The following is a 17,500-nucleotide window of genomic DNA, read 5'->3' as shown; positions in this document are numbered from 1 at the left end:
TTCATGATGCAGTCTAACATGATGATTCTTATCATACGTTCTGTCTAACCTTTGACCTCTACTGTCTCTAGTCTCAGAGCTGGTGTGAGCGCGCTCAGTTAGTGACGGCGGCCTCAGGACCTGCAGGGGCTGCTGGGATACGAGGCATCTTCTTGGCGGGACTGGGGACGTGCTGCAGGACGAGAAAACAAACCCAGTCAGGACCTGATTCAGACACACAAAGTGTCGTCTTGATGGCGGTGATTGGAGGTTACCTCGGCGGTGTGGTTGGAGCGGACCGGCTCTGCAGGCAGCTCGTGGGTCAGAGGTCGGCGTGCGTACTCTCTGCGGTGTTTGTCGTCCACTCGGGTCAGGTACCAGGTCCCCGGAAACAAATCGTCGGCAGCGCCGCGAGGGACGTAGCTCGCTGTACGGAGACAAGAGACCCTCAGTGATCCTGTTTTAAGACCCTGACCCTCAGACCCCCATCAGAGACCCTCGGACCCTCATCAGAGACCCTCGGACCCCCATCAGAGACCCTCGGACCCTCATCAGAGACCCTCGGACCCCCATCAGAGACCCTCGGACCCTCATCAGAGACCCTCGGACCCTCATCAGAGACCCTCGGACCCCCATCAGAGACCCTCGGACCCTCATCAGAGACCCTCAGACCCCCATCAGAGACCCTCGGACCCTCATCAGAGACCCTCAGACCCTCATCAGAGACCCTCGGACCCTCATCAGAGACCCTCGGACCCTCATCAGAGACCCTCAGACCCTCATCAGAGACCCTCAGACCCCCATCAGAGACCCTCGGACCCTCATCAGAGACCCTCGGACCCCCATCAGAGACCCTCAGACCCCCTCAGACCCCAGTCAGAGACCCTCAGACCCCCATCAGAGACAGGTGAGTCCTGAAGCTCCACTCAGCATGCTGACACACATTTTATGTTTTTGTTTATTCTATTTTGATGTTTTCTTATGTGTGCTAATAAAGAAATAAATGTCTCTGCAGCAGCCAATAGGAGCGCTCTGTGCAGCAGCCAATAGGAGCGCTCTGTGCAGCAGCACACATTCAGGTGAAAGTGTTCAGACCCTGCTGTGATTGGCTGCTGCTCAGTGACATCACTGCGTGCAGGACGTACCCAGGTGATGAGTCTCCTCCCTCAGCTTCATGTTCTCAGAGAAGACGGCAGGTGAGACCTTCTTCCTGGAGTCCAGTCTGACCTGCAGGTCGCTCAGACTGGAAACCAGTTTGTCCAGACTGGACCCTGAAAAAAACACAGTCACAGGTAGGAACACACACACACTGCAGGTATGATGTGATGACATCACAGATGTAGGTATGATGACATCACAGAGGTACACTCACCTGGTGTGTGATCCTGAGTCACTCTGAGAGAATAAAGTGTGGCAGCAAAACCCGACCCGTAAGAGAAGAGACCGATCCTCTGGCCCGCCATCTGAGACGGCGTGCATCTGTAACACACACACTGAAGGTCATAACACACACACTGAAGGTCATAACACACACACTGAAGGTCATAACACACACACACTGAAGGTCATAACACACACACACACTGAAGGTCATAACACACACACTGAAGGTCATAACACACACACTGAAGGTCATAACACACACACACACTGAAGGTCATAACACACACACTGAAGGTCATAACACACACACTGAAGGTCATAACACACACACTGAAGGTCATAACACACACACACACTGAAGGTCATAACACACACACTGAAGGTCATAACACACACACACACTGAAGGTCATAACACACACACTGAAGGTCATAACACACACACTGAAGGTCATAACACACACACTGAAGGTCATAACACACACACACACTGAAGGTCATAACACACACACACACTGAAGGTCATAACACACACACTGAAGGTCATAACACACACACTGAAGGTCATAACACACACACTGAAGGTCATAACACACACACACACACTGAAGGTCATAACACACACACTGAAGGTCATAACACACACACTGAAGGTCATAACACACACACACACTGAAGGTCATAACACACACACTGAAGGTCATAACACACACACACACACACACACTGAAGGTCATAACACACACACACACACACACTGAAGGTCATAACACACACACTGAAGGTCATAACACACACACTGAAGGTCATAACACACACACACACTGAAGGTCATAACACACACACACACACTGAAGGTCATAACACACACACTGAAGGTCATAACACACACACACACTGAAGGTCATAACACACACACTGAAGGTCATAACACACACACACTGAAGGTCATAACACACACACACTGAAGGTCATAACACACACACACTGAAGGTCATAACACACACACACTGAAGGTCATAACACACATACTGAAGGTCATAACACACACACTGAAGGTCATAACACACACACACACACACACTGAAGGTCATAACACACACACTGAAGGTCATAACACACACACACTGAAGGTCATAACACACACACACTGAAGGTCATAACACACACACACTGAAGGTCATAACACACACACACACTGAAGGTCATAACACACACACTGAAGGTCATAACACACACACACACACCCTGAAGGTCATAACACACACACTGAAGGTCATAACACACACACTGAAGGTCATAACACACACACACTGAAGGTCATAACACACACACACTGAAGGTCATAACACACACACACACTGAAGGTCATAACACACACACACACACACACAATGAAGGTCATAACACACACACACACACACTGAAGGTCATAACACACACACACTGAAGGTCATAACACACACACACACACAATGAAGGTCATAACACACACACACACACTGAAGGTCATAACACACACACACACACACTGAAGGTCATAACACACACACACTGAAGGTCATAACACACACACACTGAAGGTCATAACACACACACACACTGAAGGTCATAACACACACACACACACTGAAGGTCATAACACACACACTGAAGGTCATAACACACACACACTGAAGGTCATAACACACACACTGAAGGTCATAACACACACACACTGAAGGTCATAACACACACACACACTGAAGGTCATAACACACACACACTGAAGGTCATAACACACACACACACACACACACACACTGAAGGTCATAACACACACACACTGAAGGTCATAACACACACACACACACTGAAGGTCATAACACACACACACACTGAAGGTCATAACACACACACACACTGAAGGTCATAACACACACACACTGAAGGTCGTTCTCTAATGACCACACGTCAGCTGACTTGTTTCTTACTGGGCGAGCAGCGAGGCGAGGCAGCCGTACACGGACGGCGTGTACATGTTCCCGTTCTGATTGGACACGAGGAGGGAGCTCCTCGTCTTCTCCTCGAACAGATCAGAGCTCGCCTTCATGAACGCCTTCTCCACGTCACGGTCAAAGTACGTGTCCTCAACTCGTACGTCTCTGCAGGACACACACAGGTTAATGACACACACACAGGTTAATGACACACACACACACACACACACACACACACACACACACAGGTTAATGACACACGTACACACGCGAAGTTCGGCACTTATCAATTTGGACGTGAGCGGAGGGTACGCTCAAATCCCACGCCAGGTCTCAGTTCGTATACGCACGTTTTCAAGTCAGTGTGGAATCTGTCTGTGTGGGAGAATAATTAGATCAAACTATAACAGTGTTTATTAAGACGGAGAGATAGAGGTCTTTATGATGTCACTCAGGTCTTTACTTCTCTGTTATGATGTCACTCAGGTCTTAACTTCTCTCTGTTATGATGTCACTCAGGTCTTTACTTCTCTCTGTTATGATGTCACTCAGGTCTTTACTTCTCTCTGTTATGATGTCACTCAGGTCTTTACTTCTCTCTGTTATGATGTCACTCAGGTCTTTACTTCTCTGTTATGATGTCAATCAGGTCTTTACTTCTCTCTGTTATGATGTCACTCAGGTCTTTACTTCTCTCTGTTATGATGTCAATCAGGTCTTTACTTCTCTCTGTTATGATGTCACTCAGGTCTTTACTTCTCTCTGTTATGATGTCAATCAGGTCTTTACTTCTCTCTGTTATGATGTCACTCAGGTCTTTACTTCTCTCTGTTATGATGTCACTCAGGTCTTTACTTCTCTGTTATGATGTCAATCAGGTCTTTACTTCTCTCTGTTATGATGTCACTCAGGTCTTTACTTCTCTCTGTTATGATGTCACTCAGGTCTTAACTTCTCTCTGTTATGATGTCACTCAGGTCTTTACTTCTCTCTGTTATGATGTCACTCAGGTCTTTACTTCTCTCTGTTATGATGTCACTCAGGTCTTTACTTCTCTCTGTTATGATGTCACTCAGGTCTTTACTTCTCTCTGTTATGATGTCACTCAGGTCTTAACTTCTCTCTGTTATGATGTCACTCAGGTCTTTACTTCTCTCTGTTATGATGTCACTCAGGTCTTTACTTCTCTCTGTTATGATGTCACTCAGGTCTTAACTTCTCTCTGTTATGATGTCACTCAGGTCTTTACTTCTCTCTGTTATGATGTCACTCAGGTCTTTACTTCTCTCTGTTATGATGTCACTCAGGTCTTTACTTCACTGTTATGATGTCACTCAGGTCTTTACTTCTCTCTGTTATGATGTCACTCAGGTCTTTACTTCTCTCTGTTATGATGTCACTCATGTCTTTACTTCTCTCTGTTATGATGTCACTCAGGTCTTTACTTCACTGTTATGATGTCACTCAGGTCTTAACTTCTCTCTGTTATGATGTCACTCAGGTCTTTACTTCTCTCTGTTATGATGTCACTCAGGTCTTTACTTCACTGTTATGATGTCACTCAGGTCTTTACTTCACTGTTATGATGTCACTCAGGTCTTTACTTCTCTCTGTTATGATGTCCCTCAGGTCTTAACTTCTCTGTTATGATGTCACTCAGGTCTTTACTTCACTGTTATGATGTCACTCAGGTCTTTACTTCACTGTTATGATGTCACTCAGGTCTTTACTTCACTGTTATGATGTCACTCAGGTCTTTACTTCTCTCTGTTATGATGTCACTCAGGTCTTAACTTCTCTCTGTTATGATGTCACTCAGGTCTTAACTTCTCTGTTATGATGTCACTCAGGTCTTTACTTCTCTCTGTTATGATGTCACTCAGGTCTTTACTTCTCTCTGTTATGATGTCACTCAGGTCTTAACTTCTCTCTGTTATGATGTCACTCAGGTCTTTACTTCTCTCTGTTATGATGTCACTCAGGTCTTTACTTCTCTCTGTCATGATGTCACTCAGGTCTTTACTTCTCTCTGTCATGATGTCACTCAGGTCTTTACTTCTCTCTGTTATGATGTCACTCAGGTCTTAACTTCTCTCTGTTATGATGTCACTCAGGTCTTTACTTCTCTCTGTTATGATGTCACTCAGGTCTTTACTTCTCTCTGTTATGATGTCACTCAGGTCTTTACTTCTCTGTTATGATGTCACTCAGGTCTTTACTTCTCTCTGTTATGATGTCACTCAGGTCTTAACTTCTCTCTGTTATGATGTCACTCAGGTCTTTACTTCTCTGTTATGATGTCACTCAGGTCTTTACTTCTCTGTTATGATGTCACTCAGGTCTTAACTTCTCTCTGTTATGATGTCACTCAGGTCTTTACTTCTCTGTTATGATGTCACTCAGGTCTTAACTTCACTGTTATGATGTCACTCAGGTCTTTACTTCTCTCTGTTATGATGTCACTCAGGTCTTAACTTCTCTGTTATGATGTCACTCAGGTCTTAACTTCTCTGTTATGATGTCACTCAGGTCTTTACTTCTCTGTTATGATGTCACTCAGGTCTTTACTTCTCTCTGTTATGATGTCACTCAGGTCTTAACTTCTCTCTGTTATGATGTCACTCAGGTCTTTACTTCTCTCTGTTATGATGTCACTCAGGTCTTAACTTCTCTCTGTTATGATGTCACTCAGGTCTTAACTTCTCTCTGTTATGATGTCACTCAGGTCTTTACTTCTCTGTTATGATGTCACTCAGGTCTTTACTTCTCTGTTATGATGTCACTCAGGTCTTTACTTCTCTGTTATGATGTCACTCAGGTCTTTACTTCTCTGTTATGATGTCACTCAGGTCTTAACTTCTCTCTGTTATGATGTCACTCAGGTCTTAACTTCTCTCTGTTATGATGTCACTCAGGTCTTAACTTCTCTCTGTTATGATGTCACTCAGGTCTTAACTTCTCTCTGTTATGATGTCACTCAGGTCTTAACTTCTCTCTGTTATGATGTCACTCAGGTCTTAACTTCTCTCTGTTATGATGTCACTCAGGTCTTAACTTCTCTCTGTTATGATGTCACTCAGGTCTTAACTTCTCTCTGTTATGATGTCACTCAGGTCTTAACTTCTCTCTGTTATGATGTCACTCAGGTCTTAACTTCTCTCTGTTATGATGTCACTCAGGTCTTAACTTCTCTCTGTTATGATGTCACTCAGGTCTTAACTTCTCTCTGTTATGATGTCACTCAGGTCTTAACTTCTCTCTGTTATGATGTCACTCAGGTCTTAACTTCTCTCTGTTATGATGTCACTCAGGTCTTAACTTCTCTCTGTTATGATGTCACTCAGGTCTTAACTTCTCTCTGTTATGATGTCACTCAGGTCTTAACTTCTCTCTGTTATGATGTCACTCAGGTCTTAACTTCTCTCTGTTATGATGTCACTCAGGTCTTAACTTCTCTCTGTTATGATGTCACTCAGGTCTTAACTTCTCTCTGTTATGATGTCACTCAGGTCTTAACTTCTCTCTGTTATGATGTCACTCAGGTCTTAACTTCTCTCTGTTATGATGTCACTCAGGTCTTTACTTCTCTCTGTTATGATGTCACTCAGGTCTTTACTTCTCTCTGTTATGATGTCACTCAGGTCTTTACTTCTCTTTGTTATGATGTCACTCAGGTCTTTACTTCTCTTTGTTATGATGTCACTCAGGTCTTTACTTCTCTCTGTTATGATGTCACTCAGGTCTTTACTTCTCTCTGTTATGATGTCACTCAGGTCTTTACTTCTCTGTTATGATGTCACTCAGGTCTTTACTTCTCTGTTATGATGTCACATCTCATTTCTATTCTTTGCTGTATTACATATATCCATGCTGTAAACTCTGGGGGCGATGACAGCTGAGCCGTGAATAAATATGGGCATGGTATTTAAATGACGATGGTTTCCAGCCGCCACACTTATCAACACCCGGTCTTGCGTACGCTGTGATCAGCCAGATACGCACGTTTCATAGGTGGCGGAGCCATTACATTAGCTATAGGCCTCGATGTGGATTATGTAACAAATAGAAACTTTTATTAACCGCATTAAAGCAAGCTCGGGTCACCCCTCTGCTCAAAAGACCCACACTAAACCCAGCCCAGGTTGAAAACTACAGACCGGTTTCTCTTCTGCCCTTTCTGTCAAAAAAAACTTGAGCGCACAGTCTTTAAGCAAGTCTCTGAGTTCCTGTCCAGAAACGATCTGTTTGACCCAAATCAGTCAGGCTTTAAGCGGGGCCACTCTACTGAGACTGCACTACTGTCAGTAACAGAATCGCTGCGTGCTGCCAGAGCTGCGGGTCAGTCCTCAGTTCTATTACTGCTAGACCTGTCTGCTGCCTTTGACACAGTCAGCCATCAAATCCTCCTATACACGCTCTCTGAACATCTCAGGATCTGCCCTCTGCTGGTTTGTGTCCTACCTCTCTGGGCGATCCTTTAGAGTGTCGTGGAAGGGAGAAGTGTCCAAAGCGCACAGCTTATCCACAGGGGTACCTCAAGGGTCAGTGCTTGGTCCCCTTCTCTTCACCATATACACAATCTCACTTGGTTCAATAATCTGCTCTCATGACTTCTCATACCACTGCTATGCTGACGATACCCAGCTCTTCCTGTCATCCCCGCCAGACGATGTTACAGTCTCTACAAGAATCTCATCATGCCTTGCTGATATCTCTAAACGGATGAATGAACGCCACCTTCAACTCAACCTTTCAAAGACTGAGCTCCTCGTCATCCCAGCCAGTCCCTCTATGCAACCACAGATCAATATCCAGCTTGGAAAAACCAAACTCATGCCCACAAAGTCTGCCCGGAACCTGGGTGTCAGCCTCGATTTGAATCGATTGCCCGGTCATGTGGTTTTGCCCTGTACAACATCAGGAAGATCAGACCTTACCTGTCAGAACTACACAGCTCCTGGTACAGGCTCTTGTGATATCACGCATCAATTATTGCAACTCTCTACTGGCAGGTCTTCCTACAGTCACTATCAAACCTCTGCAAATTATACAAAATGCAGCAACACGACTGGTCTTCAACCTTCCTAAAAGAGCACATGTCACTCCGCTGTTCATCTCCTTCCACTGGCTCCCAGTTACTGCTCGCATCAAATTTAAAACTCTGCTGCTCGCTTACAAAACAGCGACAAAAACGGCTCCTCCTTACTTTAACTCTCTGATCCAGGTCTACACTCCCCCCCATCCACTACGCTCTGCCAATGAAAGGCGTCTGATCCAACCTTCACAACAGGGTCCTAAGTCTCTGACTAGACTCTTCTCCTCTGTCGCCCCCCGGTGGTGGAATGAACTTCCAAACTCCATGTGATCTGCAGAGTCCCTCTGCACCTTTAAGAAAAAGCTAAAGAGCCAGCTCTTTCATGAATACCTACTAACTTAATGATGATGGTCTCCATATTATTGATGATGATGATGGTAATGACGATGGTTTTTGTTTGATAACGACGACTTATAAGATGGTTTCTATACTGATTAGAGCTCTCAAGAACTGCCCTCAATGTTGTGCTTTGCCTCTGGTCACTTCCTGTCAGCACCTGTGTGTCCAATCAGACTCAAAGCTGATCGTTTGCTCTTACTGACATTGTTCCCTTTTTTCTAGATCCTTGCTTGTGTTGTTCTTACTCTCTGATGTACGTCGCTTTGGATAAAAGAGTCTGATAAGAGAATTGTAGAATTAACGTGCAGCGGTGAAAATGTCAAACTCTGTAGGAGAGTGTTGGAATCATTTCCCAGGACATTTGACTTTTTACTCTTATTTTCCAGGTGTTTTCCAGTACTGGGGAATTAGTCTACTGTTTTCCAGGATGAGTGGGAACCCTGGTTAATGACACACACACACAGGTTAATGAGGTACCTGAAGGCCTCGAGTCCCGTGAAGGCGCCGCTCTGCATGTTGGGACTCGGGTGACTCAGGAAGTCGTTGAGCATGAGGCGAGCTAAAGACTTCTGAACGAGCTTACAGTACGGAGAGTGAAAGAGCAGGAAGCCAAAGTCCTCCAGGCTGAACAGCTTCTCCACGCCGTCTGTCACAAACACCAGAACAAGACGGGGTCAGGGGTCATCTCAACACAGAGGTCACATCCTCTTAACTCATTACACTGTTATCCCAGCAGCCAATCAGGGAGCAGATCAGCAGCTGAAGGTTTGAACCCCGTACCTCTCTGCCACTGAGCCTGGATCTTACTGCGGTACACGGAGTAGCAGCGGTCCAGAGCGCTCAGGTAGCACTCTATGGAGAGCTTCCCGTCCACCACGGGGTACTCAGAGACCAGGTCCGGTTTGTAGAAGTCGTACGCGTGCTGCATGTGGGTTCCTCTCAGACCTGCACATATATATTATTTTAAAATGTTTTAGAGACACGCAATCAATCATCTCTGATCAAAACTAACACATAATAAAGGCCGATTGTTTGGACGTGCCTGCGCCCCCTAATCTCAAGTTGTTTTTACGAGCCGGTAACGGCGGCTGTAGTTTCTCGTGTTTGTGGAAAATAAACGATTAAAGCGTCTTTGAACAGGAAGTCGTTTATAACAGAGGTCACATGATGTCACACTGAGCGTTCCTCATCTGTTCTCACCTCGCTCAAAGGCCAGCGGAGCGTTTGGACCGACCAGCATGGCCACCGCTCCTGCGCCCCCCGTAGGCCGAGCACTTCCTGTGGCGTATACGGCGATGTCCCCCGCCACCACCAACGCATAGCGACCTGCAGAGACGACACAAAGAGAAACATCTGGTCACATGATCACGTTCGTGACGAGTTCAAAAACCTCCAAATCGGAGACTTCCGGTTTCGCAGTGAAAGCGATGGCAGCTTCTGCCAGTCGAGGATAAAATAACCCCTAAAACACAGAAAGAATAAAACGGGAGGAGAACTGGACATGGAGGAAAACGCCGCAGACGAGCAGAGAGCTAACGCCGACACGCTGCCCGAGGGGCTAACTAGCTTAACGAGAGAAACACGAGGACTCAAACAAGAAATAAAACAGGACTTCGCAACATTTAAGGAAGAATTCAAAGCTGACTTCAGGCAGGAATTCAACACCTTTAAAGAGCAAATACTGACCTGCTGACCTGACGACCTGCTGACCTGACCGCGCTCAAAACACAGAGAAGTCTGAGAGAAAAAGTGACTGACTCAGAGGGGAGGTCACGAAGGAACAATGTGCGCATTTTCGGGGTCCCGGAGGGTGCAGAGGGGGATACTGTGTCCCGATTTGTGGAGAGTTTACTACGGAGAGAATTGGCACTGGATGAGGAAACTTGCCTGCAGATTGAACGGGCGCACAGAGCGGCGGCGGGGAGACCGCGACCTGGAGCAGCACCGCGATCTATAATTGTCAATTTTCTCCAATTTGAAACAAAGGAAATGCTCCTTATGGCAAAAGCGAATCAAAATTGACGACAAACCAATATTTTTCGACCACGATTACGCAAATGACGTGGTGCAGAAACACAAATCCTACTCCGAAATAAAAAAGGTGCTGAAGGAAAACGCCGCTGACGAGGATTAAAATACACTGGTCTGAGGGCCCCAGATTCTACAACAGTGCAGGGGAAGCAGCGACAGGTATGGAGGAGAAGGGGCTCAAAGTGCAGGTGAGACACACAGACGAGGGAGATTCGATGGACCGTATACAGAGAGCGTTTCCATGGCAACGAGTCGTAGGATCAGCTGTGCGGAGTGAGGCGAGCCAAAGAGCAAAGCAAAAGCTGCAGGAGTTTCGAAGATGAGGACAACAACTGAGAGGAACGGGAGGAAGCTGTAAGCAGGACATACGCATACTTTAATTTAAATATCTAGAGACAGAATATTTAAGTTTTGAACTAGGTGAAATCTTAATTACTTTTCACTAACTTCTATTTCTCAAGGGTTCACCACCTAGAAAGGTTATACTTGACCATATTTTGGTTGTTTTTTTGTTTGTTTGATTTTTATACCTAAGCACAAAGACTTGATGCAAATCGACAGCATTCCTTCCTCCCGTTAGAAACGTCTAATTTGAAATTGAGAATTACTCGACTGGCAGGAAAAGTTTGCAGGATATATGTTGGACCTATCTAGAAGGAAAGGAAGACTCCTCGGAGAGTCATTGCCTTCCGCTAGTGAGGGGCCCTTCTTGAGAAGAAGGACTTTCCCCTTGCCCCCCAACGGGCATTTGGGTTCAAGAGAGAGAGCCCTATGCTATTGGAAGATTGTTCATTTTGTTCTTGTTGTTTCAGTTTTGACAGTTCATGTTGTTATTGGTGTCAGGAAAACAAAGAAACACTCAAAAGAGGGAAAGAATGAGACTTGAAGCACTAAAAATAGCCTCTCTGAATGTGAATGGGTTGAATAATACCAAAAAAAGGGGTAAAGTACTCAATCGATTTAAAAAAGAGAAAGCACAGGTCATTTTCTTGCAGGAGACACACCTGTACACACACACACACACACAACAGGAACATGAAAACTTAAAGACCATGGGTTTTAGAAACACCTTCTATAGCTCATATAGAAAGGGCAGCAGAAGAGGGGTGGCAATTCTGGTTTCTAACATGACAAAATTTGAAAACTTAAAAGAGGTAAAGGACAAAGAAGGCCGCTACGTTATGGTGAAGGGTAAATTAGGAGACCAATTGGTCACTTTATTCAATATATACGCGCCCCCAGAATCGGATAAACACTTTTTCAAGGTACTGTTCGATATCATTAGTCTAGAAACGGAGGGGATCCTGATCTGTGGAGGTGATATGAATGTTGCACTAAAACATAACGTAGACACAAACAGTACAAAGAAAAGTAGTAAAACACACCTGGCCAGATTTATAAATACAACACTGACGGAGTTGGGAATAGTGGACGTTTGGAGAGAAACCCACCCGCTTGAGAGGGACTATACCTTTTACTCTGCACTTCATTCAACCCACTCAAGAATTGACTACTTTTTTATGAGCTCAGAAGAAAGATTTAGGGTCGAGGAATGTAAGATAGGAGTAGCTGATCTATCAGATCATTGTAGCGTATATCTGACATTACATTTAAATAAGAGAGAAAAGAACACAACTTGGAGATTGAATATTAGCATGCTTAATGATAAAACCCTGATGGGGAAAATAAAGAATGACATCAACACGTATAGAAAAGAGAACGATAATGGTGAAGTAGATCCCACTATTCTGTGGGATGCTATGAAAGCTGTGATGAGGGGAAAGCTAATATCATACGCAGCGCATCAAAAAAAAGCGAGGCTGAAAGAGTATCAGGATAAAATTGGAGAGCTTAAAAAGTTAGAACAAGAACATAAAAACACAAATGACCCAGAGAAGTACAACCAAATTAAAAAAGGTTAGGAAAGTAACAGATGACATTTTAGAAGTGGAAAAGAAAATTAAAGACAAATCTACTATGAGGGGGGACCAAAAGCAACAAAATCACTGGCTAGGGGACTGAGGAATAAACAACAACTTGGCACAATTCATAAAATTAGAGAACCTACGTCTAAAGTGTTACTTTATAAACCAGAAGAGATAGAAAAAGTGTTTGAAGAATATTATAAAAAGCTGTACTCACAACCTGCCTCTGGGGATGAGGACATGGTTAAAGTGTTTTTAAATTCATTAGACCTTCCAGCAATAGGTGAATCCCAAAATGTAATCTTAAACTCAGAGATCACAGAAAAAGAATTAGAAAACGCAATTAAGAAACTCAAGTCTAACAAGGCCCCAGGAAGTGATGGCTATTCACCTGAATGGTACAGAATGTTAAGAAAGGAACTAAATCCAATGTTACTAGCATCATTTAATCAAACATTAAAAAATGGAAACCTACCTCCCTCATGGAAAGAGGCCATTATCACAGTAATTCCCAAAGGAGGTAAAGACAAAGAATTATGTGAAAACTATAGGCCGATATCGATGCTAAATTGTGACTACAAGTTGTACACATCCATTTTATGTAATAGATTTGAAACCTTTATGTCAGAATTGATTCATGAAGATCAATCGGGTTTTATCAAGGGAAGACAGACGCGAGATAATATAAGAAGGACGCTACATATAATTGAAGAAATACAAAGAAAAGGAGAAAGAGCTATATTAATTAGTTTGGATGCTGAAAAAGCTTTCGACAGCGTTCGCTGGAAGTTTTTATATCTCTGCTTTGGGTTCAACCAAGACTCAGTTAATTGTATTAAGACATTATATCAGGATCCAAGGGCAAGAATCAAAATAAATGTGAGTTTAAGTTAGAAAGGTCTACCAGACAGGGCTGCTGTCTGTCCCCTACGCTCTTCTCAATCTTTATTGAGCCGCTCGCTCAAGCAATAAGGTAAAATGAAGAAATAAAGGGGGTGGAAGTGGGAGGCAGGGAGCACACAATTGGGCTGTTCGCAGACGATGTTCTGATTCATCTAAAACAACCAGACACCTGTCTTCCAAAGTTGATGACACTATTGGAGAATGATGGTTACCTTTCAGGATATAAACTAAATGTGCAGAAAACACAGACCTTACCATTGAATTACTCACCATCTAAAGAAATACAACAAACATATAATTTCAACTGAAGCAAAAGAACAATTCATTACTTAGGAATAAACATTACAAATACATTATCCAAATTGTTTGAAATTAATTACAAACCCCTTAACCAGGAAATGTTTAAGGATATGGATAGATGGTCAGTATTGATGTTAGATTTCAGCTCAAGGATTGAAATCATTAAGATGAATGTGCTACCAAGACTCTTGTACTTGTTTCACTGTTTGCCGGTGCGAATCCCTCCCTCTCAGTTTCAAGAGTGGGACAAAAAAATTTCACGATTTATCTGGAATGGGCATAAACCGAGAATTAGATTCCCTACACTTCAGATACCCAAAGACGAGGGAGGCTTGGCACTGCCTAACCTCCAAGAATATTACTATGCCGCTCAACTCCGGCCCTTGATAGGTTGGTGTGATGCTAATTATTTTACAGGATGGAAGGAGATTGAGTTGAACATGGAAGGGTGCCACGTGCAGAGTATGATTGCGAACAGAAACATGTATAAGGAAAAGGAGGGATTATTGAATTCAATCACTGGGTTCACCTTGGGAATCTGGTTTAAAGTAGTTAAGAAATACAAATTGGAGAATGAGGCAAAGATTTTGAGTTGGATGGCCTATGACACTAATTTCAAACCAGGGACTCTAAACCAGAGGTTTAAACAGTGGGCAGATAGAGGCATAACAATTATTGACACATTAATCGAAAAAGGAAAAATCAAAAGTTTTCTAAAACTAAGGAGAGAATATAACTTAGAAAACAAAGATTTCTACATTTACCTACAAATCAGAGATTATTTCAATAAGGACATAAAGCCGGATTCCCCATGTGAATTAAATGGATTGATTGTAACAATATGTAATGCATACAGAGGTACAGTCAAGAGAGTAATTTCAGTGTTGTATCAAAATATGGTGAGAAATAGAAAAACTTCAACTCTGTACATGAGAGATAAATGGGAAAAAAGAAAAAAATAACCAAGGAAGAGTAGCATAACATGTGTAGGACACAGAGTAGAACGTCAAGCTCTAGAATGTGGAGGGAATACGGCTGGAGAAATATTGTGAGATTTTTCATCACACCAAAACTTAAAGGAAGATTCTCACTTGTCCCACAGCCTGGCTGGAGACAGTGTGGGGAACATGATGATGCTCATGTTTTTTGGCAATGTGTGAAAATGACTGAGTACTGGGATGAAAGGAAAGGAATTAAAGCAAGTTTAAGTTATGAACTTCCTAAGACTTGTGAAGTGCTGTATCTGGGAAATTTAACACAATATACAAAGTAAAGACAGATACCTGGCTGGAATACTACTGGTGGCATCAAAGAAAGCTATAACAAGAAAGTGGTGTAAGGAGGACCCCCCCGCCCCCACTCGGAGAAACTGGTTGGACATTGTTGAAAAACTACATGATATGGAGAACACACAATTTAAGACTACAACAATCTGCTTGCCAAGGAAAATGGAAAAAGTGGACTGACTTTAAAAGCCATCACAAAGTCTGAAGAGAATATTTAAAAAGGTTAAACTGAAACCAACGTTAAATTCTGTCTTTATTTTAATGTATCTTCATTAAGAAAAGCAAATCAAATATAAGTAATACACATTTTTTTAAACACTCCAAATCAACCAATCAATGACCAGCTGAGACACATTAAGGGGGCGAGCCTTTGAACCAATCAGGTTTCAGGTCCACGTTTAAAGGGACAGTTCACTAAAAACAAGACTTCACTGTTAGCATCATGAATTAGCATGATGCTACATTCTAGAGATTCAAACAAACATGGCCGCCTCCAGACTTCACCTGATATTTTAAACAGGAAGTTTGTGTGCGTCCTCACCGTCCCAGGAGCTGGACTCCACCCAGTTGACGGCGTTGAAGAGTGCGGCGGTGCCTCCGTAGCAGGCGTTGGTGGTGTCAATTCCCTCCACGTCCGTGTTCCCCGAGTCCTCGAACAGCTGCATGATGACCGTCTTCACCGACTTGGATTTGTCAATGATGGTTTCTGTGCCGACCTCGAGCCGGCCCACGCTGTCGTAGGACAGGTTGTTCCTCTCCATCAGCCTCTGCACCACCGTCAGGCACAGCGAGTTGATGTCCTCGCAGTCTGAGCAGAAACCCATTCGAGCCTGACCCAGTCCCACCGTGTATTTACCCGCCGCCACGCCATCAAACTGCTCCAACTCCGCCTGGTCCACATACTGAGACGGGAAGTACAGCTCCAAGGCCATGATGCCTACATCTTTGGGCCACGGTCCCAAACAGCTGATCGAGGCGGATCCTGGCATCCTGAGGGGGGGACACAAGAGGATGGGGGGGGGGGGGGGGGGTCATGTCCAGCATCAGACACTGTTCAGATTAAAAACCAAAAGTTTTTTAAACTGACTTTCAGCACTATGAGCCGGTGTAACGGTTTAAAGAGTGACCGTGTCAACGGGTGACTTTCAGCACTATGAGCCGGTGTAACGGTTTAAAGAGTGACCGTGTCAACGGGTGACTTTCAGCACTATGAGCCGGTGTAACGGTTTAAAGAGTGACCGTGTCAACGGGTGACTTTCAGCAGTATGAGCCGGTGTAACGGTTTAAAGAGTGACCGTGTCAACGGGTGACTTTCAGCACTATGAGCCGGTGTAACGGTTTAAAGAGTGACCGTGTCAACGGGTGACTTTCAACACTATGAGCCGGTGTAACGGTTTAAAGAGTGACCGTGTCAACGGGTGACTTTCAGCACTATGAGCCGGTGTAACGGTTTAAAGAGTGACCGTGTCAACGGGTGACTTTCAGCACTATGAGCCGGTGTAACGGTTTAAAGAGTGACCGTGTCAACGGGTGACTTTCAGCACTATGAGCCGGTGTAACGGTTTAAAGAGTGACCGTGTCAACGGGTGACTTTCAGCACTATGAGCCGGTGTAACGGTTTAAAGAGTGACCGTGTCAACGGGTGACTTTCAGCACTATGAGCCGGTGGTTGTCCCATGATGCCTCTTCAGTTTTACGTCTGATCAGAATATCTGACATTAAAAACTAAACAAGAATGCAGAAAGTCACCAGTTAGCACGGTCTCTCTTTTCACCACTACACCAGTTAGCATGTAAGCTCACACATAGCTGCTGTAGTATTATGACACTCAATGCGTGAAGTACCTGGTAATAATATTATTACCTGTCTGCTTTACTTCACATTTATAAACTACATTACCCAGACTAACAGAGCTAACTGGAGCATATGTTAGGTCAGTTTGACAGTTAGTTATTTTATTTATTAATAATCATGTCGGTGAATAAAACGAGGAGGAATGTGTGAGAACATTTAACATCATTAAAACTTAAACTTGTGTTAGTGAAACTCGATATCTGTGATTATTTACCAGAATCATCTTTAGATAACGGAGATCAGCTCACTGGGTCAAAGGTCACCAACGGGATTTCCTGATAGTTCACGTAATACAGTGAACACACCGGCTGTTAGCACAGAAGCTAACCGGTTTAAACAAACACTATATGAATATAAATACATACATTTATATATATATATATATATATATATATAAACAGCTCGAGTCACGTTTCTACCCGGACAC

General features: G+C 43.8%; 1 protein-coding gene and 3 long non-coding RNA genes across 6 annotated transcripts in view; 3 read left to right on the top strand and 1 right to left on the bottom strand.

The window, feature by feature from the left end:
• Nucleotides 1–37: 37 nt before the first annotated feature.
• Nucleotides 38–17,500, bottom strand: part of hmgcs1 (3-hydroxy-3-methylglutaryl-CoA synthase 1 (soluble)) — a 17,761-nt gene continuing 298 nt past the window's right edge. The window contains exons 2-10 of the mRNA XM_061034616.1: nt 15,761–16,209; nt 9,975–10,100; nt 9,555–9,719; nt 9,252–9,420; nt 3,335–3,505; nt 1,352–1,458; nt 1,125–1,250; nt 255–406; nt 38–172 (exon numbers count right to left, since the gene is read on the bottom strand). Coding sequence (XP_060890599.1) covers nt 95–172; nt 255–406; nt 1,125–1,250; nt 1,352–1,458; nt 3,335–3,505; nt 9,252–9,420; nt 9,555–9,719; nt 9,975–10,100; nt 15,761–16,208 — 1,542 coding nt within the window. The 5' untranslated portion in view covers nt 16,209 and the 3' untranslated portion in view covers nt 38–94. The remainder of the gene's footprint in view (nt 173–254; nt 407–1,124; nt 1,251–1,351; nt 1,459–3,334; nt 3,506–9,251; nt 9,421–9,554; nt 9,720–9,974; nt 10,101–15,760; nt 16,210–17,500) is intronic.
• Nucleotides 2,252–2,534, top strand: LOC132971856 (uncharacterized). The gene is made up of 2 exons (XR_009672815.1): nt 2,252–2,285; nt 2,399–2,534. It is a non-coding gene; the product is annotated as an uncharacterized LOC132971856 (long non-coding RNA).
• LOC132971855 (uncharacterized) lies at nt 3,097–3,213 on the top strand. The gene is made up of 2 exons (XR_009672814.1): nt 3,097–3,132; nt 3,170–3,213. It is a non-coding gene; the product is annotated as an uncharacterized LOC132971855 (long non-coding RNA).
• LOC132971853 (uncharacterized) lies at nt 5,271–7,171 on the top strand. 3 transcript variants are annotated; one of them, XR_009672811.1, is made up of 6 exons: nt 5,271–5,322; nt 5,455–5,584; nt 5,618–5,679; nt 5,839–5,933; nt 6,066–6,189; nt 7,081–7,171. It is a non-coding gene; the product is annotated as an uncharacterized LOC132971853 (long non-coding RNA). The 3 variants fall into 3 exon arrangements; XR_009672810.1 differs by lacking the exon at nt 7,081–7,171 and having other exon boundaries at nt 5,455–5,551; nt 5,618–5,743; nt 6,066–6,273; XR_009672812.1 differs by lacking the exons at nt 5,271–5,322; nt 7,081–7,171 and having other exon boundaries at nt 5,428–5,551; nt 5,618–5,743; nt 6,066–6,273.

This window comes from Labrus mixtus, unplaced genomic scaffold, assembly GCF_963584025.1.
Source record: "Labrus mixtus unplaced genomic scaffold, fLabMix1.1 SCAFFOLD_61, whole genome shotgun sequence".
Lineage (NCBI taxonomy): Eukaryota > Metazoa > Chordata > Actinopteri > Labriformes > Labridae > Labrus > Labrus mixtus.
Note: the sequence above shows the minus strand (reverse complement) of the source record. Positions and strands in the feature narration are given on the sequence as shown.